General features: G+C 46.0%; 3 protein-coding genes across 12 annotated transcripts in view; 2 read left to right on the top strand and 1 right to left on the bottom strand.

Annotated features, from left to right (window-relative positions):
• LOC121593158 (calcium-transporting ATPase sarcoplasmic/endoplasmic reticulum type) overlaps positions 1–1,227 on the top strand; it is a 33,247-nt gene extending 32,020 nt beyond the window's left edge. For all 3 annotated transcript variants that reach the window (XM_041915290.1, XM_041915292.1, XM_041915291.1), the window contains one exon: positions 386–1,227. In XM_041915290.1, coding sequence (XP_041771224.1) covers positions 386–414 — 29 coding nt within the window. In that variant the 3' untranslated portion in view covers positions 415–1,227. The remainder of the gene's footprint in view (positions 1–385) is intronic.
• A 2,488-nt stretch (positions 1,228–3,715) lies between these two features.
• LOC121592340 (protein G12) lies at positions 3,716–4,509 on the top strand. The gene is made up of 3 exons (XM_041913739.1): positions 3,716–4,070; positions 4,155–4,333; positions 4,408–4,509. Exons 1-3 carry the CDS (start codon positions 3,716–3,718, stop codon positions 4,507–4,509), a joined length of 636 nt encoding a protein of 211 aa, XP_041769673.1.
• Positions 4,510–5,969: 1,460 nt separating this feature from the next.
• The window catches only part of LOC121594906, a 270,610-nt gene continuing 251,981 nt past the window's right edge, over positions 5,970–24,598 (bottom strand). For all 8 annotated transcript variants that reach the window (XM_041918726.1, XM_041918734.1, XM_041918727.1 and 5 more), the window contains 11 exons: positions 23,000–23,092; positions 14,026–14,149; positions 11,254–12,172; positions 10,021–10,937; positions 9,774–9,935; positions 9,486–9,689; positions 8,210–8,468; positions 7,866–8,138; positions 7,454–7,784; positions 6,973–7,380; positions 5,970–6,902 (listed from right to left, as the gene is read on the bottom strand). In XM_041918726.1, coding sequence (XP_041774660.1) covers positions 6,580–6,902; positions 6,973–7,380; positions 7,454–7,784; positions 7,866–8,138; positions 8,210–8,468; positions 9,486–9,689; positions 9,774–9,935; positions 10,021–10,937; positions 11,254–12,172; positions 14,026–14,149; positions 23,000–23,092 — 4,013 coding nt within the window. In that variant the 3' untranslated portion in view covers positions 5,970–6,579. The remainder of the gene's footprint in view (positions 6,903–6,972; positions 7,381–7,453; positions 7,785–7,865; positions 8,139–8,209; positions 8,469–9,485; positions 9,690–9,773; positions 9,936–10,020; positions 10,938–11,253; positions 12,173–14,025; positions 14,150–22,999; positions 23,093–24,598) is intronic.

Genomic DNA, 24,598 nt, shown 5'->3' with positions numbered 1-24,598 from the left:
AAATTTGCTTTCGTTTTTTTTTCACTCTTCTAAATTATTAAATGATGTTTCTCTTGTTTTCTCTTTAGTTTATTTTCTTATTTTGTATGAATTTTCTCGAATTTTCGGTTTATCTATAATGTTTTATTTTTTTCTTCTTCTTTTTTCTCTCTTCCCCCGTCTCGTCACTCGTATCGATTGTTCCTTCCCCCTTACTTTTCTTCGTCTTACCTTACTGTTGTTGTTGACCTTCCGATCTCACCCCGACCCCGACGTTCTGCTATCCCTCGTCTGTGTACGACTACCACCGACCACCATCAACGACGACGACAACGCGTGTTTGTGTGTTAACCTGTGATCCTGAAACCTGTGTGCCAAATCGAACCAAACTTGTTCGACGAAACAGCCAACGAAGTCATTAAGACCTGGGAGTAAGCATTAGGTTTGAGTGAGAGAGAGAGACGTGTACGTGTTAAGTAATTAACCAAAAAGAACAAAAAAAAACAACAAAAACAAACAAACAAATAAACAAAGCATCAAAAAGAATATGAAGAGAGACAGCAGTGTAGTAAGCAATGTGTAAGAAGAGGGAAAGTACTCAATAAAGCAGAAGAAGAAGAAGAAAAAGAGAAAAGAGACACAGAACAAGAGGCTGTAAGAAGTGCCGCCGTTCGAGATAGCAACAGCAAAAAAAGGGAAAGCTTTAAGAAGAAAGAGAAAAAAAGCAGAAGAAAAAGATAGTAAGATGGAAAAAACAACTGTGCGAAAACAAAACCAAACAACAACACCACGCCAAATGTGAAGAGAAATAAAATCGTGTGTATGTGTGTGTCTTATGTATTTTCTGATCTCCGATTTTGTTAACCACAATCATTGTGTGTATGCCTTTCACCCGGACAATTTGTGAAGACCAAGCCACCCGTCTCCGCTCTTCCTTCCCTTCGCCCCATGAAAACACCCCTAGTGTGGGAAGCGGGGGTGGAAGGTGTGAGGAGAACGGGAATGGGGGTGGCGTTTGATTGTGTTAACATTATTAACTTCTTCCTCTACCCCCCCGACCCTTTCATATCATTGTCGCTCGAAGTGAATCGTGAAAAACAACATTGGTGGTGATTGATAGGAGAAGGAGAACAGGAAGTAAAGCGAAACAAACAATACCAAAAGCATAAACTCTAATCAAGATGGAGAAGAAGAAGACGAAGAAGAAGAACCGACAAGTGAGCGAAACTCCCAAAATGGAGAACTAAACAGACAGAAAGAAGAAACGAGAGAAATGAAGAACGGTGTGTTTAAAGTAAAACGATAATCATGCAAATAGTTAGCGAAAACGTGCAATTGTTAAGTAAGACAAGAGAAATAAACTCTAAACCAACAAAAAAAAGAAAAACCCCCCTGCCCGGCCTTCCACCCAACCTTTTTGGGTTGTTTTGTTTGTGTTAATAGTGGAGGTGAGAAATTCTTATTTTGAAAGTCCTCAGCAACCATTGCCATTCCATAGTTGTGTATCACCATAGAAATGCTCATTCCGCCTGGCGGCCAAAACCAGAGCGCCAATCTCTTCATTAGTTGTTCATCTAGTATCCTGTGCGTTCGACGTTCTGTGCGGTGGTAGACGGTTCAGCAACCATGTTAATTCAGTCAAAATAGTGGGTTTAAAATCGCCTCGAGAATTTATCTGAAAATACAGCAATTGAGGTAAGGAAAATACTTTAATTTTCATCCCGCTTGCTCTGGTTGAATCAATCATCTAACGTTAAGGTATTATTATCGTGAAGGGAAGAGAAAAGTTGATATCAAATCAACTCTTTGATAGCGATAACTCGCCCCATGAATTAACCTTTGTTTCGCTAGTCTATTTAGGAAGTTTACAGGAGGAGAGTATTTGTATTAAGAGGATTGAAGCACTTGTGCTAATGCCTTTGAAGTGTAATCGGCTCTCATCATCTATTATCACAAGTAGTGGTAGATAGTAGAATGGCTTCTTTGTGGAAATCGTGGCACTGTTTGAAGTGAATGTTACTACCTCACCGATTTGAAGATCTGAATCTAGCTGTGTTGTTATCGAAGGCATTAGCCTTCTCCTTTTGCTAGTTAATTTAGCACGTTTTAAGGGATATGCAATGCTATTTCCAAGGAAACTGATTCTGAATCATTACCGGTTGTAAAATTGAACCCCATTCCATACTGATCCCAAAACTCTGTTACTGATCCCATACAAGTCCTGGGATAGATCCTGAATCCATACTGATCGTGGAACTTATTTTGATCCAATGCTGTTGCTAGGATTTGTCCGACTCCTAGAACGGATTGTAAACTCATACTGATCCTGAACCATTTTTTTCTTCTTCGCACAACAACCGTTGTTGATCAAGACCTGCCTGGTAGGCTTGGCTTTCAGTGACTTATTGATTGCTCATAGCAGGATAGTCAGTTCTACGACACGATTCATTCGGGGCTTGAACCCATGACCGGTATGCTGTACCACAATACCGGCCCTGAATCTATATAGGATCCTGAAAATAATCCTGAACTAAAAATAATCCAAAAACGTATACCTTATACCGATCCAGCAACTAATTAGGTCCTAGAACTCATTCCATAGTAGTCTTGGAACTCTATCCTACACACGTACCAGCCCTGAAATTGATTAAGAAACTGAGTCCAGGTCAGTCCTGGAACCGACCATGAAACGATACCATTTTTTGAAATCTCGGAAGTCCCAGAAGTACCCATACCAGTCCTGGAACAGATACTGTACCCATCCTAGGAACTTGTCCAAATTGGATAATATTTCCGGCACTGATAGTAAACTCATATCGGTCTAGGGAATGATCCCTAAGCCAGCCATACCGATTCAGGAACAGGTACGGAATCCTCATCGGTTCTCGTACTGATTCCCTATCCATATCGATCCTGGAATTGATACATAACCTAAACCGGCCCTGGATTTTTTCCCCATATCAAACTGGTCCTGGAACTCATCCCTGCTTTAATCCAATTTATGGAACTGTGTCTTTGGCCAATCTGAGTGAAAGAACGAATCGTGGATCTGTCCCGAAACAAAAAACCGATAACTGATCTCCCTACTGGTGAACCAACTATTCCCAGCAGTACTTTGGAGGAAAAACTCATCGTAGAAATTTAGCTATCCAAGTAGTCAGCCACTAGAGTGAAGATCTCCATCCAGAAACTAATTCATCTGGAAATAAATCCATTGAAACGAATCGTGTCCAAGGTCCAGGTTGGCCTTATCGGTTGCCTTAGAAACATCTGTTCGCAGAAGAAGTACTGGATTGAACAGTAAGTAGCGAGTTTCAAGGGAATTTAGGTCCCATCCAAACCAAAAGGGCGTGATCAGTAATCAATTAAGTACACAAATTCCATGCTAAATCATCATTATCGCTAATCGGATTATGTTATTATAATAAGTGTGGACCACTTGACCAGTGCTGATGGGTGGTGGTCGGTGGACTTCTTGAGAGTGAGTGCAGGACAGACCGGCTGAAAGTCCAGTAGTTGCCCACAGAAGTACACTCGAGAGGCACAGATAACGGCACTCCACTTCTTGGACAGCTGGTTAATCGACTGTTGACCGCTCAAGATACTGACAGCAGCGGACGTATAAAAGCTACTGACGGGTTGGTAGAGAAATCATTCCCAAGCCTACTACAGCTCAGTACAGCAGTACCACAGCATCGGAACCAGTGCAACAAGCAACCCAATCCAATCTACCATCATGAAGATTGCCGCATTTGTTGTCGCTTGCCTGGTGGCCACCAGTGCCGTCTCCTGTGCCCCGACCACCCGCGCCCTGACCGACGATTTCGATGACTTCGTGGGACTGCTGCCGCTGAACGATCTGCTCGACCTGGCCATGCGCTACCTGCTGACCGATAAGGAGGTGCAGCAGACCCTGCTCTACCTGCAGGGCGAAGAGTTCTCCGCCGTATGGGACCAGTTCTTCGAGCTGTCGGCGGTGCGGGATCTGCTCCAGTACCTCGAGGAGGCGGGCGTGCCGGCATACGAATCGCTGAATGTGGTGGCCGACTTCCTGGGCCTGAGCCCGCTCAAGCCAACCAGCGTGCGAAGCCGTAAGTATACTCACACAGTCAGTACACAGCAAGAAAGGGAACGTGCAGTGAAGGTAACTGTGGTGGTGTGAACTTTGCTTTTAGTATCGCTGGCAGCGCGCACCGGTGGACTGAATGGACTGCTGGAGGAAGCCCTCGCCATGATGCCGGCCGCCGAGCTGGAGGCCATGTTCGAGGAGAAGATGAAGTCGAGCACCGAGTTCAAGGCGCTGTTCGAGAAGATGCAGAACTTTGACCACAAGCAGCTGCGCGCACTGTACGAGGTAGGTTGATGGTACTTCTTCGCGGTACTTGCCGGGTGGGGTTAATAAATGCTTTTTGTTTTTGCCACATCCAGAGCTCGACTGAGGTCCAGAACATGATCCACAAGCTCGAGAGCCTCGGCGTTGATGTTGACCATATCGTGGAGGTGCTGAAGGATTTCTTCGGCTGGAACTAAATCGAACGGAAACCATGGTGGAATGACAATGGAAGCACATACTGAATAAAGATTTATTGAAATCATATTTTAAGCTGAGATGAACTATTGTACGTTGAGAAATGAGCTCTTAAACACTTCTTCGCAAATTCACTTTGATCTTTCACTGTCGGTGAGCCTTGAACGTATTCTGTGGTTTATTATTCACATCACTAATCTATTCTTCCCCCTTGGACTTAGAACCAAAGAATATAAGAAACCGATTGGATAACGTTTCAGCCATCAAACCACCAAAATAATACCAAAAATGATACGAAATTGCTACGAAAGAACGGGAGAATCTCACTAAAATCGTGTTAAAATAATTTTCTTATTCGATTTTACCTGGAATTGCGCAAATGATGATGACGACACGCAACGTGATTTGGAACAGCTAGAAGCTATAAATTTTCTCACACCAGTGAGAGCGAGACAAACGGATAAGCAAGATCGATTAGAAGGATCGTTAGAGCTACCTCCTGATTTGGATGATCTCCTGTTACGATGTCTGGTATTTTGGTCCGAGCTGGTAGCGTTTCGATTGGCCGCAGCATCCCTCAAAGGTAGGAATGGGAGAGACGATTGATGTTTTTTGGACTGCACTGTATGCGCCTGAAGTTATGCAAAACGCGCAACGTCGCTCAATCAAGCCAGTGTTTCTCAAACTCATCGCGATCAAGTTTATGAAGGATTTCAACAAATAAGCAAATTTATTTACAAACAATTGTTTTTAGTTAATTTTTCGGATTGTTTATATGAAAAGAAACAAAGGAACCCATTTATACAGGTAAATAAAATACTATATATTTCTTATTACATATCCTTCCATCTCTTGCTGCAATGCTGCCCGTTCTCTTTCGCATGCTCCATTTTCCCTACACATTAGTAACGGGGTAAAGCAGCGAATAAGGGATAGCACTTAGCAGAGACACGCGTTAGTGTTGCAACATGTACGCAGCACGTTCACTTCGTAACTAGGCTCCTAATGGAAACAATAAAAAACGGAAATTCAAAGCACGAACGGAAGAAGGTCAGTTATTTTTAATTTAAATCAATTTGAACCTGCTGCTTGAAGGAGTTATGTTAAAAACCGTTTTGAAACAAACTGTTTCGCTCTCTCTAGTTGGTAAAACTAACTGCTATTGAGTGTGTTATGTGTGCTGCCTCCAGCCTCAGCTTCAACTATCCAAAAAGCAATAATAATTTATAAATGAAGGGTAAGCAAGCAAGAATGTGGAATAAAATACGAATAGAGTAAATCGTCAATGCCTTAGCTAAAACCAAGTCCTGCTTTGCGTTAGGGTTATCAATTCCAGCTGGTTTTTTTCTCTCTCCCTCGCTAACGACACACACACACACACACACATATAAGTTAACACGCTAGAGTACAATAAATTACTTTCCTTCACATTAAGAGCTGATCCTTATCGAATGTTTTGTTATCTGCCTGTCCGATTTTCTATTTTGCTCCTTACTTGTGTGTGTGTGTTTGTTTTTTGTTGTTGTTGTTTGTAAATTTAATTTATCCTTTCCTCGCATTTCCTCAACCTGCTCCCTTCCTTGTAGTTTTATACTTTTTTAGTTTTTGTTTTAGTATTTTTTCATGTTTTTTTCCTTACCACACACACACACACACACACACTTACTACTCTGCCTGGCTAACAATATGCTTTTTCGGCGCCTTATTATACACATGCAAGCGTGCAAAACTCTTAATTTTTCTCTTTACTGTTTGTATAAGGTAAAATAATAGACATTACAAACTAAGCGTAATACTATCCATTATTTAATTTAGTAATTTAGTAATGAAAAGTAATCGATAATAACGCGCTCTCCTGCTTCTTCTTCTTCTTCTTCTTCTTCAGCTCCCTATACTCTTACAAGCAGTCACGCGAATGTGGCCATTAAATCCTAAATCTCTAAAACAAACGCACGCACACAAACATACACACAGCAGTCATGCACTCAGAGATACACGCGCACACACACAAGGACCAGGAACGGTTTGTACAGGTTTTTTTTGTCTGAATTCCAATAGTGGAGTTAAGGAGTTTAAAGATGCACCGTTATGGTAGTGCCGTTGTCGCCGGCTGGCTCAACCGTCGGTGACAGGGTGTCCGGCTTACCGTCGACACCCTTCGGCATGTCCTCGGACGGTAGCAGCGTGATGGGCAGCGAGATAGGGCCGGAGCTGTGTGTGGAGGACGCCAGACTGTGCGTCTTCTTCAGGTTGTTATGCTTTGGTAAGTGATGGTTGTTGTTGTTGTTGTTGTTGTTGTTGTTGTTGTGGTGGTGATGGGGATGGTGGTGTGGCCAGTGCGGATTGTCCAGCACCTCGTCCGGGCTGAGCGAAATATCAGCTATTATGCCACTCTCTGTGTGGGGCAGAGGAAACAAACGACCTTAATTTCGCTATCAAATTTTTGAACCTTAAACCGAACTTACCCATAGAACATTGGCTCACGAGTGTCGTTGAACGCTGGTGCTTCTTGTAGCTCGTCTTCAGAGGTGCCGGAGCATTCGGGTCGGTGATGCTGAGCGTTAACCGCTTGCCGGCGGTCGTGATGCTGGTCGTGGTGGTGCTGCTAGCACTGCTGCTGCCACTGCTGCTGCTACTGCTGCTACTGCTGCTACTGCCACTATTGCTGGCAGCAGAGGACGTACCCGAGGAGCTATTGCTGTTACCGCTAACGCTCACTGTCGTGGCCTCGCATCCACTCGTCGTGGAACTCGTCCCGGTACTGACCGACGAACTGCCCGACGACGACGAGCTCACGGAAATGATCGACTGTGGCCGCTTGCTCGACTTCGATTCGGGCAGCGTGCCCATGAAGGAGTTGCGCAGTTTCGGTGCTGCCAAAAAAAAAAAAAAGAGACACTTCATTAGAAACAAGTAAACAGACAGGGAAAGAAACCTCCCACTCACCCTTTCCAAGCTGCGAGATGCTGATCGACCGATCGTTAATTTGATCCTGACTCGGGCGTATATCCAGACACGGCTTGCTGCCGATGCCCATCGAGGACATCTCCGCTAGCCGAATTTCACGGTTCCGTTTGGCCTGCTTCCACAGCAGCTTGGAAATTTCCTCCGTCCACGCATTCTTCACGTCCTCGCTCATCGTCTGCAGCGTCCAGGTGTCGCCCGGTTTGCGCTTGCGGAACCAAATCTCAAACCGGTAGGGCGAATCACCGACATGTGCCGTCAGCCCAATGTCGGACGTTTTTATGCTGTTTTTGTAGATGTAGATGTCCAAATTCTAGTTCCAAAAATGAGACCAGAGAGATCCATTATTAGTAATAACCGCTGTTTAGGAAGCTTTGACGTAATCTTAACATACCTTCCGGTCCGGGAATCGTCTCGCCTTGCTGAACAGTACCAGCTCCTCGAACAGGAACACCTGCCGGAGCGACTTCTTGCCTGCCTTTCCCTCCCAAACGAGAAACTCGTTCTGGCGCAACAACCGCCCTTGCTCCTTCACGTTCACGTCACAGTCGCGCAGACTGTCCATCGCGAGCAGATCGTTACCGTGGCGCAGCTGGAACCGTACCATCTCTTCCGCCTTCTGCAGCATCTCCAGATCTTCCAGTATCTCCGCATTGCTGTTCGTGTGCTGTGTGTAGGATAGAGAAAGGTGTTTAAAGTCTTTTCCCCAATTCTTGGAGATGAAGTTTCCAAACCTACCTGCAAATCAGCGCACGCCTTCATGAGCTGCTGTAGCAGCAGCGCGTACTTGCCCATCCGCTGGACCGGTTTCAGCAGGTACGAGGCAAGGTCCATCTTGTCGTTCAGCTCGATCTGCTTCGTCTTGAAGAACTGCGTGCCGTTTTCGCTCATCAGCGAGTCGCTCTTCGGTTTGTTCTTGTTGTACAGCGCGTACAGGTAGAACTTGGACTCGTGCCGCAGGAACGCGGTCCCTACCTTTAGCGGGTGGTGCTCGCAGCTAGAGAGTGGAGAAAACAAAACGCACGTGCTGATAAGTAAGCGTGTCAAACTGACGTCTGTGGCTACTCGGCTCGTGTCATGTCGGCAGTTCGGTACAACTATTTCGGTTTGCCGTTGTCATGGTGAGAGGGGGCTACGGTTATGTCTTCCACTGTGTGTGCCTGCCTGCCTCTGTCTATGTTGCTTGGATTGAAGCGCATGTGGTCATGGACAATCCACTCGCTTGTCCACACGGCTTTCGCAGTACGCTTCAGAGGACGCAAACTTGCGCAAACAGCTGAAAGAGAACTCGTTGGCAGTGTGAGAAGTGGTCCTTACGTGGCTAGGCGTTTGTTTAGTTGAGTATATGTACACAGAGTCGTATTATGTTTAATATTTATGTACACTGTAGGTGTATGGGCAGGGATGTTAATTCCGAAAAAGAAGATACAGAAGAAACTACATCAAAAGAAGATGAGTATGAAAAGGTTGTCCGGCTCTACTTCGTTAATATACGATTGGGAATAGTAATCTTGAGAAGATGTCTAACTATTCACAATTTAGGCTCTAAATATGTTCAGATATGATTGTTAACCCCAATTACAGAAATATATTGTAGACACATCCTCCACAATAGAGCGAAAGAACTGTAGAGAGTCTAAGAGGTAGAGAAAAAGGGCAAAATAGAGTCTAAGTATGATACAAATGTGACTCCTCCATTATAAAATCCTCCACTTCTCAGAACATCACCCATATATCTCTGTGAGGATCTACTTTTCTTGTTGTCAGTTCCATGCGATAAACCAAAGCTATACTTGACTTGCGGTAAAGTGTCTTCACATATATAGTGTCTGTCGTTCAGTTCAAGTCCTTGTTCATCTCCACACACCGACACACATACACACATGCAAGCCGTTGGACCCTTGGGGATGGTTTACCTACGGACGAAAAACACCCAGACAGTCTCGCGTAAAGCCATTGGACAGCCTGGTAAGCGCTTGGCACAAAAACACATCGCAATAGCGTCTTTCATTACCTTTCCAGCTCGCTAAGAAAGTGCTGCCGATGAAACTCGCTGATCCGCTCGATGTTGCCGAAGATGACGTTCCGCTGGCCGCGCAGCGCCTGCGGTATGTCCTCGCGCAACAGCTCCTGCGTGTAGTTCTCGATCACGTACTGCAGCGAGCGGACGTAGTCGCGTTCTGTGCCAATCATTTCGCGCATGATCAATAGAAGCGTTCTACAACAGAGAGAGAGACAGAGAGAGAGCGAGAGCATGTTAGTGTGACTCCCTGTGCTGTGATGCTCCTCCCCAGGTACTTACTTTTGCGTCTTCTGGTCGAAAGGATTGTTCTCCTCGTAGTCTAGCTGCAGGTTGGACGCATGGCAGTAGAGATGCGCATTCGCCTGCAGCGGTATCTGCAGATCCAGCGGTGGCTTTGAGATGCCCTCAAAGCAATCCTCATCCAGATCGTCACTGTTGTTGCTGTGTTGGGGGGCAATTGGGAAGAATTCAGAATTCATGTTACTAACAACGTCATACTGCAATCTTCTACCCATGGGCAGCTTACCAAACGTTCTTCGGATCGTCGAAGCTCTGGCAGGAGCAGGTCCGTTCGAGCTTCGCGTTACCCTCGCACCGATCGCAACCGCCCAGCCCCGAGTCGGCCATCTTCGACAGCTCCTCATCCTCCTCGTCGTGCCGCTGATGGTGATGATGGTGGTGATGGTGGTGATGGTGATGATGCTGTCCCTTCGGATGTCTCATCGTCACACCCTGGCTCGCATCCTGTCCTTGATCGTCACCCTGCTCGGTTAGCGTTGGCAGAGGCGTCGTCGCCAGCGCTGGTAATGGTGGCGGTGGCGGTAAGCACTGCCCGAGCTTGCCCTTCTCCGGCGTGCTGGTGGCGGTGATCGTATCATCCGACATGCTTATATCTAAACTTATATTATCACTGGTACTGTTGTTGTGGTTGCTACTATTGTTAGGATGATTCTGGTGGTTGAGGAAGTGCTGTCCACTGCTCACGGAACTGTCCTCCTCCTTGCCGGAGGAGCTGTCGTTCCGATCACCACCGCCGTGCGGCATCGACAGACGCCGGCAGCGCTCGATCAACCGACCCGGCGCGTCGATCTTCTCCGCCAGCTTCAGCATCTCCGTCCGGATGTCATCGTCCAGCTTGAGCTGCTGCATGCCGAGCAGGCTGTGCAGCCGGGCCGCACCCTCGATCCGTTCGCGCACCCGCTCCAACCGCTCCTGGAACACGTCCACGCAGTCCTTCAGCAGCTTCAGGTTGTCGCGCATTATCTCCAGCTCGCCGGACGCGTCGCACAGGTCGCGGCCCTTGCTGACGTGCTTGCGGGCGGTGTAGTAGAACTGCTCGAACTGCGTCTCGCTCTCCTTGGCCGCATCGGGACACTCCAGCGCGGCCAGATCGCTGAACGTGCGCAGCGACTGTTCACCTTCGTTGCGCATCCAGCAAATGACCTGGGGGAAGAAAACGGCAACAGCACAAAGCGGAGAGAGAGAGACACAATATCAAAAGACTGGTTCAATGTCTGTGCTTCCGGTGGCGCACCACGATCGGTTTCATCATCGTGCGCTTCCCCCCTTAAGGTGGTGTGATAATTCATACGCAGCTAATGTATAATTTATAAATCGATTAAATCAGTGTTTTCTACCGTTTTTTTTTGTTCGCTCCAACAAGTGGAGAAAGTCACACACGGGGTGTGGTGCACGGGGTTTTTCGAGGTCAGAAGAGTATGCGGAACAGAAAAACAAGTACCCGTTCCCTTATACGCACCTCATTGATTTCGTCGTCCAGGGCGCGCTGGCGGGTCATCTCGCGCAGCCGCTCCCGGCGCTGTTCGGTCAGCTGCTCGAGTTTGCGGGCCGCCCGGTCCACCTCCCCGTAGATGGCAATCACCTCCGCCAGCCGGCCATTAATAATGTCCTGCTCGACGCCACCGGCGCCGCTGGTGGTGCCTTCGGTGCCGTTGGCTCCTCCGTTAGCGCTACCGCGCACGCTACTATCTACACTAAGGGCTCTAACTAAATTTTTGGTTTGCTTAAGCGTTTGTCTATTGTTGATCACCGTCAGCTTGTCCTGCAGCCGCTGGATCGTGCTCGGGCCCTTGCGGCGCAGGCTCTGCAGCTCCGAGTCCATCAGCGCCCGGCTGAGCGCCCGGTGCTGCGAGTGCAGCTGACGGCGGGTGGTTGCTGTACCGTTCTGGAGGTGGTTATGGTGGTGCGATTGCTGTGGCTGCTGCTGCTGGTGCTGGTTCTGATTGTGGTTCGTCTGCGACTCGACACCGCGCAAGTCACCCAGCACGGCCACTAGGCGGCGCCCCGTCTCGACGCACTGCTGCTGGAGCTGCTCGAGCAGCTGGAAGAAGTCGACCCACTCGCGCTGATCGTGCACGTAGAACCCGCAGCACTGGATCGGTAGATTGTCCGTGCTGATAAAGTTCTTCACCGTTTCGTTGTTCAGATAGCGGACGCGCACGCTGCCCGGCCGGAGGTACTCCTTCGGTGGATGGCGCTGCTGCTGCTGTTGCTGTTGCTGCTGCTGATCGCCACCGCCGGCGTCATACCCGCCCGAGACAAAGACGGCGGACAGCTTCAGATGGCCGTCGAGCAGTTGCAGCGTGCTCTCGATCGTGTCGAGAAAGTGAAGCTGCCCACTTTCGTTCACCAGCAGGTGAAGCGCGTAATGGGTGGGTCTGTCGGGGGAGAAGAGAAAGAACGTTCTTGGCGTTAGTACGACGGAGCGCAGTTGGTGGATCGTGCGTTTGGCTGGGAGCGAGGATTTTTTTCATTTCATTTTTAGAACGCGCAAGGAAAGCAATGCGAAGAAAAATGTCCATAATTACCACGTTCGATTGTGATAAATGATCGGGGCAGGGGTTGTTTGTTTCAATTATATGCGTCGTTGCAGTGTTTTGCCGTGTTTGTACATTCGTAAATCGTGATGGTGCTTTCAAACTTTCATAGGAATTTATATTTTGGCGTGTTTTGGCTCACAATCAGGGGAGAGAATTTTAAAAGAGGGGAAAAGAGAGAATCCATTGCCTGCGGGTATATTCTGAGCGTCGAAGGAATTTGGCCAATCGTATTTTTGAGAGGAAAAAAAAAACATAAATAATTCATGATTCAACGCTGTTCAAAGAATTCAGTTGAATGATAAATATTTCAATGCTGCTTTTTTTTTAATTGTAGCCCGAAGAATATCGATGATCCCAGGAAATATGTTGAATACTTCAATATTGGAAAAGCAGAACATTTGATTCTAAAGACTGATAGTCCTACGTAATAATGTTTGAGTAAATATAGGTGGTATTTATTATTAAACATGTGATTAATTTAAGTCTTGATCGTATTCTTGAATAATCGAAGTCTTAGGCTTGTTTTTGGGACGCTCAGGAATACGAACTGCAACCCCTAACCTTTATCAAGAACTCCCATCAGCTTTACATGTAAACCAGCCAATATTCCAAATAAATTCAATTCATAATATTCGGTCTACCGAGAATGTACGTGATAAGGTAACAGTGAGCAAGAAATTGCTTGCAAAAAAAGAATGATGGATTTGTAGCCTAGATTTAATATTTTGATTTCAAGTTGTCAATAAACAAAAATCTCCAACTTCACAAAATTATAATATACTTGTCAAATTTATCAAGTCACTTCCTTATTGGCGATCATGCCTTTTATGCAGGCTATTGAGGCTTATTGAGTACCACACAACAAGCACCCAGATTTAGTCAAGTCCTTGCTACGGGATATGAGATTTGAACATACGACGAACATGCATGCTAAGTCGTGCGAGTTGACGACTTTACCAAGGGACTGCTCCAAACCATACCGCTTATCAAGTCAATAAAAAATGAATACTGTTTAGGCATAATATTACAATTCTTATTGACAACTAAAATGGCAACCAAGGTTCATACGCAAATATCAATTCCTGAAATTAGTATTTCCAAGTGATTGGAGCATTAAAAACTATTTTTTAAAAGTCAGAATTGAGCTAAAATAATTGATAGTACTTCATATTTCATGGCGCTGATTCACCTGAAAGAACCTGCAGTTGTCGATAATGTTATTCGATCATCCTATGAGAAGGTTATAATTACTTGCACTACATGAAAAAACCGGATGACTTCACTCAAAATCTCGTTTACCTTGTCAATACAGTACAAGCCGCCATAGCTTATGGCATTTGTGTAGTTTGCCATCCATGATTTATGTATTGCAGCGTAATCTTTACCTGCCCTTCTGGCTTGTGCGTAACGGTATGAGAAGTGCACTCTCCTGCACAGTACAACAACACGCACAAGAGTACGCGCACTGCATGATTTACGATATCAGTGAAATCAATTTTAAACTTTAACCGAAAGAATGGTACGAGCACTGCACTGCATTTCATCATTGCATCATGTGCAACAAGTTCCAGTGATGCTGAGGAGCTCGTAAATCTTGCCACAAATTAGTATATATGTATGGTAAAGTGGGTGCTCTTCTTCACATGTTCAGGATGATCCGGGTGCTCTCTTCCAGCATCTGCTGTGCTTACCTTTGGATCGGCAGAGTGTTGTAGTACAGTAGCACGGTGGCAATTTCGTAACAGTTCAGGCCCGATGCGAGCGTTTTCTCCACCTCGATGTAGATGATTGGCGTACCGGAGCGATCGTGCGTTCCTGTGGGGGGAGGAGGAGTAGAAATAGGAGATGTAAATTAGTCGTCAGTTGATTCAGAATTCAGAGGAGATGTGTTCCAAGGTCTAATATTAAGTCACGAGGCTAGAGCAATCCCTCAACACGAACAAGATCATCTACTCGACATTTAAAGATCCTCCCATCAACAACATGTGCTCCAATATCCCAACCAGCAAACACTTCCGAATAAACACACACCTGCGATCACTTCGACACTTCGCGGAAAAAGTCCGCGGTACAATGTAACAACATTGCTAGCGGTCTCCACCGAGCCTTGGACGAGGAAATCCGTCCCTGCATTTAATCAACCCGTGGAAATCACCGTCCCACCGGCTCGGGAAATATAAAGCAAATAAATCAATAGAAATCGCCTGCTCGCCTATTCGCTTCGACATTGGCCTCGACGCTCCACCATCGCCACGTTATTTACGACAACTACTACGAGCGCTCGATGTACCAGCGCCAGCCAGCGTCGGCAGTACAAAATTCGCGTGAAAGTGATTTATATTTAATTTTATCGTCGAAGAAGTGTGTAAGTGCGGCAAAAATAAATAACTCCACACAGCTTCGGAGACTGGAATGTGTGGCTTGACTCTCGGCCACGGGGACGGACAGTTTCCGGCGTTTTTCCGGCTGCAAAACGGGAGTCGTTTGCAGGTCGTTTCGGTTTGGTTTTTGTTCGCCAATTCTTAGGGTATATTAAGGCGCATTTTAAAATGGATTCGTAAAAAAATCGTTCCACAAGAAGAGGATCGAATCCTTCTGCCTCCTCCGCGAAGGCAAGGGATGAGATGATGAACTCATTGCGTAAACGCGATAGCATCTGCCGTTGAAAAGTGAGAGCGAAAGTGCGTAAATCTTGCGGCTGTCTTCTTCGCCGGAAGGAGTAGTGTGTGTGTTTGTGTGTCCTGCCCTTTCTTTGGCAGGTCCCGCAACGTAAAGAATGATCCGATCCGCTCGCTCTGACCCTCTGACATTGGATGTTATCTGGATTGGTTGTATACGTTTCGTGAGGATGGTATAAAAACAAAGCCGCACACAGAAAGTGAAAAAGAAACATAAGCGGCCAGCAGCCAACCCACGGGGGTGTAACATGCATTGGGGCAGTTTTACTTCAAGTTGCAATCGGAAACTTTCGATCTTTCGGTTCGATTCTTTGCGCCGTTTAGTTTGGCAATGGCGTTGCATGAAAGAAAGACCTGGGGGAAGGGTTTGTATGCGTTCGTGTGTGTGTGTGTTCGGGGTGATTTGTTGCCTGTGGAGTGGTCATTGAACATCGGAAAGCGTGATAAATGAGTGAAGATGATAAGTGTAGCGTCGATTAGTGCAGCAAGACGGTGGATATTTTGTTATTTTTTAGTATTATGCTCTGTAGGACAATTTAAATACATTAAAATAACATTTTAGCATTGATTGTAGGTCTCGAGTCGACTTCAGTGAGTGAGTCTTTCAGGCTTGAATTCAAAGAGTTGTATGAGATGTTGTCTATTATACTGGCAATAATCAACGATCGAGGCTGAAGTTCTTATCTCATGATCAGTATTTCTTGATTTATATCACCAAGTCAGCAATTGCTGTAATTGAAAACGGTATAAGCTGTCTAGAAGGTATGATCGTTGAACTCTGTTATGCCAATGTGCTAATGATGCGTCAAATGTCCCTCTAGTTCGGAGACAGAAGATGTTCAATTCAGAAATACTGAAGAAGGATGACTTAAATTGAAAGAGATGTGATTTGATAATTCTGAAAATGGTTCTGGTATTAGGTTAGGTTCTGAGATAAGATCCTAAGGTTCTAAAGAGGTCTTTTGCAGCTACGTCGAATATCCTGATAAATTCCGTCTTAAGGTATAGATTACTGAAACAGGAATTTGTAGTGGAGTCGTCCGCAGTTAGGTAGGTATGTAGACTACGTTCCAGGACTTGTGTCTTAAGTCGGGAAATAAGTACCCAAAATGGACCTGGAATTGAAATTATTTGTTCTTAAAACTCTACCTTTCCATGACGTAAATTTCTCATCTGTTTCTAACTTTCATTAAAATCCTTACATTTCGAAAAACATAAACTCCTTATTGAAGTATGAAAGGAGCTGGACATAAAGAAGCATGTCGTGTCGCTACCCTTCTACTTCCATTCTTCACACTCCATTCTCATTTCATAACCCCATATAGCGGGCTTCCATTCATCATTCCGTGTCCGTGTGTGCCCGCTGCCATTGATGGTGGCAGCCGCGAACAAAACGGTCCACGGCCATTTGAGGCTCATTAAAAGAAACCCGTGCAGCAAACGGCGCAACGCCACCGACGATCACACGAAGCGCCAATGGTGGTGATAAAGCGGGCGGAAAAGCATCGCTCCCACCTCGTGCACACCTCACTGATTGACACTTTCATTTTTCAATAGTATGCCCGTCCACCCGCCCGGGGGTGTTCACCAACACCTTTCCTTAAAGAAGCTCTAAGGTGAAGAGCGAGACGCGAAGGGAAGGAGAAGCAAAATGCAGTCATAAAAGGAAGCATGTGCCCGATCGCCCGCAGGACAAATAAGACAATTCCCGGCGGCGAGTGAGAGAGAAAGAGAAGGAGAGTGCGAAGAAATTCTACACCACGCGAAGGGTGAAAGTCGGGCGTAATGATGTCGGGAAAAGTGACAGCATTCTACCCGAGGGCAGCCGGGAGAGCTTTTGAGAAAACGTACAAGCGATGAATCAATCCACGTTTTGAGGGCCTTCGCTTCGATGACAACACACACACAAACCCACCATTGCATTGAAAGAAAAACGCTCCACCTCGCCGCCAAACGATCGGCTAATTGCGTGTGAGCATTTGCGCGGCTCCATTAGTTAATCGTTCGGTGGGGAGCGTCAGGACACCGGCATCTCGCCCCAAGGTCCTTTTTGCGGTTTTTGCGAGGGCGCCGCGCAACAAAAAGTAATAAATTTTCGTTAACGAGCAGAAAATCACGGCACCCGGCGGATGAAGACATCGTTAAATAAGTGCAGCAGAGTCCTCTGCTGCCCGTTCGTGTTGCCTCTTACCTGCACACACACAAAAAAAACGGCACAAAAGCCACCCCACGAAATGCATGTAAAACTGAATGTAAATGCGTAACCGCTCCATTCACTGTGCGCTTCACTTCATGTCATGACGACGACGGCGACGACTGCACCCGTGTGCGAACGCCTCCGGATGAAAGGCTCTTTTCTTTACGCTTAATCTCTCGGATTACATTAATGCATAAATACCGGCTTTCGGCTCCTCTTCTGCTTTGGGAGGCTTCGGAGCTTCAGAGTGAGTTCACGGGTCCGTGCCTTTGTCTTGATATGAGCTACCGAGAAGCCACCGGATGAGTGATGCACTTAACGAGATGCATTTGTCTTCCAACCGGGGCTGGCTGGGTCGTGCGATAAATAACCTTTTGCGCCTAGTGTGGGATAATCTTTAACCTTCCACCCTTACCGGAGGAATTTGCTTTTTTGTTTCAGTAAAAGGCGGAATTTTAAAAGATGTATCAATTTCGATAACGCTGATCGCGGAGCTGGCCCTCCCGAATTTCGTTTCCAAGGCAAGCCGCCTTTCGGGCAAATCGTTAGAAAGAAAGCATACATGATGCGATGATTGAATGTACGCTTTTCTCGAGTAACAAATGTACGTTGTTCTCTGGAGCTTACGAGAAAGCCACGAAATGGCTTGCAGACTCCCCTGTAACGAATTGCAATTCGCCACACCAATTGGAAGATTGAATAGCAGCAATCTCATCCCGCACTGCACCGTCGCACGATCAGCATACCGAAACGATCATGCATAATGTGACAAATTGCTTCGAATCAGCAAAAACTTTAGCTCCAACCAAAACCTTCGCAGCCTCCTTTTCTTAAGCCACCAAGCTGACCTTGGGAATTGGCTGGGTTGGCGGCTTTTGTTTCCCGCTCACGTTGAGATGTTTATTTTTAAAAAAAACTCGCCGCACACAAGCGCTTCAATTTCGCGTTCCGGTTTCGCACAAGTGACGCCAAAGTGCAAACGAATGGGATACCGTTCGGTACCGCATTCCGACAAACTGCTCAACACACATATGTTGTGTGTTGTTGGGCTTTCTGCTGTTTGTGGGGCGATCGGAGCCGCACATTCAACCCGACCTCTGACAGTTTTTGCTAACGAATTTATGCTTCACCGCCGATCCTAGCTAGAAAACGAGCGCGCGCGCTCGCGCCCCCGGGAATGTAAATATGCGCTCGGTTGGTGCTCCTGGATCGACAGTGAACGAGAGATCGAAACTAGGTCGGTTGCATAAATATGAACCCAAAACATACGTACACACACACTCTGCAAAAAACGGGAGGGGAGATATTAAAATTCGATCACACCCGGGTTGTGCAGCGCGCATTCGTCACGTATTCTCGCACGGTAAAACACATGTCATGTTCTAGAACCTTGGGGGGGGGGGGGGGGTGCTCTGAGAATATGGGAAGGGCTTCATTCTTGAGCGGCAGGCAGGAGCTAGGAACATGGGGCCAGAACAAGAATTGCAGCGAACCGGGTGGATCGTGTTTAATTCTTAGCAGCACCATTTGCGCTGTGTGTTGCTGTAGTTGATTGTCGTTGCTGCAGAAGTTCTGGGTGTGTTTGATGTGTGTTTCGCCAGTGGTAAAAGCGTGTACGGTGTCAGTCAATCATGTGCATGCATCGTGGCACACACGAAGTATTAGCTAATGAGGCTTGTTCAACTGGAACGCTGGACAACAATGCGGTTGGTGTCAACATATTGCACACATTTGTTGCACATGAGCGGCTGATTTTTTGACTCGTTCATTCTTTATGACCCAAAACCTTTAAAATAGGGGAAAAGGAACTGTTTTTTGTTGTATATGAGGAATTTTGAGAGTTTGAATGAGATTAATAAGAATTAAGAAAGTTTGGTGAATGGTTAATCATAGATTAATCTTTTTGAAGCTATTTATTTACAAATGTTTTCATTTCACGATATTTCGTATTTTTCAATAAACTTGAAATCAAAAACACACTGTTTAAAACTGCAAATCTCTCGTTTCAAGTTTAAAACATATTGTTTTAATGTTAATCATAGGAATTTGCAGAATTTATCAGGGATTTGACTCTTTTCTCTGAGAAATCAACTTGATATAATTGGAATATGGCTCTATAGTACTTTTTTTTTAAAATAAATCTATAAGAATTTCCAAATACCCTATCCAAAAAGCGTGTTATAGCGTCACTTCCCACAGGAAAGAGTTAAAAAAGTGTACCATAACTATAAGAACCCCTGCAAAACTAAATAAGTAGAGTAATTAATGGAAAGGGCATAATTTATCTAAAAACAACAGTACAAAAATTAAACAAATTCTAATTAAACTAAAGCAAACTAAATGGAAGTAATGAATTCACGATAAGAATAAAATGAATTTAAAATAAAATGAAAATTGAAATTAAATCAATAAAAATAAATATTAAAAAAATATAGTTCGTTTGGACTTCAAATAAAGTAATAAAACATAAGAGGAATCGTAACATGTTGTGTGGAAAAAGAAAAAAAAAGCAATAGAGCATATTTTGTGATACTTTAAACACAGCAAAATGAATTTTTGTCATTTAAAAAAAAAACTTTACGACATGATACGGCAAAGAAGCCTAATACAAAAACATAAATCAAACTATCATTTATTCAAGAAACTAATTTAAAACAGTAATCCATGATAAACCCTTACTAGACAAATTTTCTGTTACGTTTAAGCCCCAATTGTGCCTCCTTTTTGCCATTTACAAAGATAATTCCAAACGATATGGTGACGTATTACAAACCAAACACACACACACACACAGAGAGTATCAAATATCAATCAATAGATACGATCAAGTGGCAGCAGTACATCAATACACAACAAATGCGCCCAAATTGGAAGGCATTAATTATGCTTCTGCTCCAGCGAAACAATGATTCATAAACGGCCTTCAGCGAGGGATTACCGGACGCAGGACGTCGTTTTTCGATTGTGCAACAGGCGTATATGCAACAAACTGCACCCACACACAAATACACACACGCGCCACCCGTTGCAACGGATATGATGGATGGAAAATGTATAAATATGATCATTGGATCTGATGGCATCCAATGGCGATTAGTGTAATGGCACAAAGGTAACCGCATCCAGGCGCAGAAAACTACCAACCTACTCCTCCTTCCATATACATTTAATCTCCCCTCGACCCTCGAGCATAGAGCGTAGCAATAGTTCAGCTGGTACACACGCGCAACACTGGAAGCTAGACAAGATCGCTAGAAACTACTGCGGCGTACAACAAGACACGAACCCCTTTTCGGTGGGCGAACCACCGCAGGAGTATCTGTGAGGGGAGCAAAGTGTTCCGGGGCTACTTGTCTCTCACTCTCGCGAACATCACATTTGAAAGCAACGGGAAGAGATGGAGGAGCAGAGGACTCTACAGTGCACATGAAAACCTTCGAAAGAAAAAAAAAAGAGCCAAAGACCAACAATAGCACTAAGCGGCGCAGCATAAATATCAGTCATTTGTTTCCGCCGTCGCCGCAGCATGCGCGGAAAGCGCCACCGCCGGCCACCGGCCACTTGGGGTTCTTTTCTTCGCCCGAAAAGGGGAAGCCAGGCAGCCAGGCAGGGCTGCATGCCAGCGCTGCCGTACGTGTGCACCGTGGTTATGCTTGTTTCCCCCCGGCTTGTGGATCCAAATCGAAGATATTCCCTGTGCCCGTGTCCCGCACGGTAAGGAATTATGTGGCAGCACACACACACTGGCTGTATGCGCCATTCCCGGCGCAGCCAAGGGTTATGCTGGGGCGTGCGACGTGAAGTTTTATGTTCATGTTGCATGTCGTCCGCTCGCTGCGGGTCCGCCGGTCCCCCCTTTTCTTCGATCCCGCACAGATATAGATTTTAGGAGTTGTTGTCATTTGTTTCTACCAGGCTATTGAACACGAAAACCGGCTTTTGTGTTGTTTGCTGTTGCCGTCGTTGTGGCGATCGGAGCTTTTTGACCAAAAAGGGCACCGTGTGTCTTCTTGTGCCCGTGTGTGTGTGTGTAAGTGTGTCTGGTCAATAGGTTGCCAGCCAACGAGATGGCCGAGCTCGGCGGTTATGATGCGCAGCGAGATGATTGATGTTCGGAGATCGTTATCGACCGCCGGGTTACATGTGTTCGATCTAATCTCCGGTGCAATGCAGCACACGAACGAAGCGCCTCTCCTTCTTAAGGGCTGATCGATACCTCAGATAGCCATGAGAGGCGCTGCCTTACGAGTGTGTGTGTCGGGTGTGACACTTTCTTGTTTGGGTTTGGTTTCGATGAGAGAAAGTAATTAGTACGGGCGTCGCCGCAAAGGGGACCACACGCCGGTGACTTATGTTGCAGGCAAAACAAATTACTGTGTTGAATGATTGTACGATACTGGTTGGTCTTTTAAGGAGTCTATCACGTAATTCATTCTGATATGCTAAGACTAGAAAGGCAAAAGGAATGGTTGATGAATTTAATTACTGCAATGACTCAATTTGGCAAAACCTAATTTGATGAAATCATAGAATACATTCAATAACATCTCTTTGCAGAGAGGATGAATTTAATTTAATCTGATTTATAAAGGAACTTAAACATATTCTGGGGATTAGCGTATACCTTAAATGATAAAAGAACAGTAAAAGTTGTTGATGAAAGGAATGTGTGGTCCTACTTTTTTTAAATGTCTAATTTGTGTTCCAAATAAGCCAATAATGAGTATCCAACTTGATTTCTATTGCTACTTTCTTTATCATCGAACCAAACTCAACCTATTCGCAGTGAAGTTCGTTCTCTTCGCATCCTAAAAATCACCAATAACGAGAGCACTTGCAAATGAATTAGCCTCAGCTCTCTTCCACCAGAAAGCGTAGCGAAGTATTGAAAAAAAAAAACGAACTCGAATCGATCGCGCACAGAAACAGTCCAGCCCGGATCACGCCCGAGCATCACGCTGTCGGCCGTTTGTTTGAAATATTAGTCCCAAGGTTAGGATATGTCAAACCGCTAATTTATATCGACAGCAACAGCGGTGTGTGGCGTCTACCTTTCTCACTGAGACTTTCCCCTTTTTGCTAGCGCGTGAGACTCTAGTCCCTAGACTCTACCGTATCGGGAGTTCCAGGGAGTCGTCGGCCTCATATTTCACCCGGACATCACCCCGCTAATCCTCGGTTTCAAGCCACGGTTCAGCCACCGATTGACAGTGGATCGATCGTGTGTGTGTGTGTGCCTGATCAGGAGACGCCCGGACAACGACAAGAGCGACGGAAGCTCAAAGGCCAATAATAGTCGACCCTATCGGTGGATGACAATCTGTTGCCATCTGTCTGATTGACCGCGCTCCCCGCACACACAAACAGGCAGGTAGGGTTCAGGAAGTCGTCGCGTCTTCGAACGACCGTACCCCGTTGGCAAATAAAAACGCCAGACAAGGTTCCTCCGTCTTTGTCGGCACACGCACGCACGATCCGTTTTCGGTTTGGCTGCTTTTCACTCGCTCGCCGAACGGAACACGGATCCCATCTGATCTGTGCGAAGGGTCGTCCGCAAACCGCAGGGCGAGCGCAATTTGGTCGTCGATCGTACACGGTTCGGATGGAAAGGAAAAGTGTTTTTCACCGTGCCCCACATGCTTCCTTCAGGTCCTCCCTGCGTTGGATTGAGGAAGTTTTGTGGTGGGATCATGTGACAATCGATGTGGGAAATCAAAACGGATGGAGACGCGCGTGTCTGTTGGGTTTTCGGTGGGGACGGGGAAGCGGGTTTGTCACGTGCACACGTACCTGGTATTGAAATTCCTGACGTCAAAAGTTTCTCCGGTAGCTCGCGGATCGAGCGCGGCGCAACGATCTCGTGCGGTGGTGGCAGATGAGGTGCTGAAATGGTAGTGAACGAGATGGAATGAGCCGTTTAGTGGTGTGCTGCTTATTTGGGTTGGGGAAAAACAGGGAAAAAGTGCAAAGAGGGGAAGAATTGTTTTCGGCAAAGTGAAATTCAGAGTTCAGAATTTTTACAGATTTTCAACCATTTGTATACGTTTCAGTAAAGTCTTATTAAATCGTCGTAGTTTAAAATAATGAAATTTTTTGTTTAAGATCCTTTGAGAGGACTAATATTTGAAGAGATTTCTAAATATCTTGGAACTAAATTTTGTTCCTGAGACATGAAGTTACCATACCTCACAAAACGACCTACAAATAATGCTGATTAAGCTCTAGACCCTGATCTGTAATTTATGACTGCACGTGAGCTGATCATAGCGTCTTAAAAAACAAAGAAACGATAACAATGCAGACTAATTTTCAACCCACTTCCACCTAATAAAACTGTTTACACACCAAATTGGCAAACGATGCGTCGGTAGCAGGCCGGAAAATAAATAAACCTTGCTATCTCCCCTTTACCATCCACACCAAGGTAACAGACCAGACTTTCTTGCTGTTCTCTCCCACGCCCAGCAGCCCTGCAATACCTTTCACAACGTTCAACGCAGGCAACAACAAAGCTACTTTGCATCACACCCTTACTTCCGGCCCCGAGCGCCGACCAACTGGCCTTCTTATCCGCTATCTCCGCATTGACTTAACCCAGATAAGAAAATTACGCAAAAATCGTGTATCAACCTCTGCATCTCCTATTACTCTCCCAATGCGAGTCGTGCCACCGATAACTTCCCGCTAGCGAAAGCGTCCACTGGACACCCTTACGCTCGGGCCGGTGTGCAGCTTCAATGTAACACCTCTGTGCTGGTATGGGAAAGCGGACAAAACAGCGCGTTTGCACTCCAAGAACGTGTGGACAAGAGCATTCTTCTGTGGGGAGTGCAAACTGACGGCAGGAAGAAATGGGTTGCGAAATGGGACACGATTCGCTTATTTGATCCCGTTTTCCTGGACGTACCTTGGGGCCCATCACGACCCAACGGTGATCGTCCCCTGTACCTGACCCTGCAGGATGTGATGTGCCAAAACTGACCCACAAGAAGAGCGTACAGTTACGAAATTGTTACGTGGAGAACGTGCATCCTGCGGGGCGAATCTGTGACCTCCTCTTTGATAAGCGACGAACGCCTTCTAGCGAGCGCTCATCAGATTGGGGAGCTAGGGAAGTATTCATATCCCGAAGGGATGAAGCGATTTTGGACGTGAAATGATTGCGGATCGTACCACTGACCCACTGGCAAGGGTCACACGTCGGAACCTGTTGCGAGCGGCTTGGACAGGCGAGTACGGTACGAGCCCGGTTTGAAGACGGTCTCTCCACACAATGTCTCCAAATATGCCTCGTAAAAGATCGTCGGCGTGGTGTCTTAAGCGCAGCCGCTGCACAGCAGGTGACCGTGAGGCTGTAGCTCTTTGTCCCTCCCCGATCCGTCCGATCAT

The sequence above is a fragment of the Anopheles merus genome, chromosome 2L, assembly GCF_017562075.2.
Source record: "Anopheles merus strain MAF chromosome 2L, AmerM5.1, whole genome shotgun sequence".
NCBI lineage: Eukaryota > Metazoa > Arthropoda > Insecta > Diptera > Culicidae > Anopheles > Anopheles merus.
The sequence above is the reverse complement of the archived record's forward strand: the minus strand, read 5'-3'. Positions and strand labels throughout refer to the sequence as shown.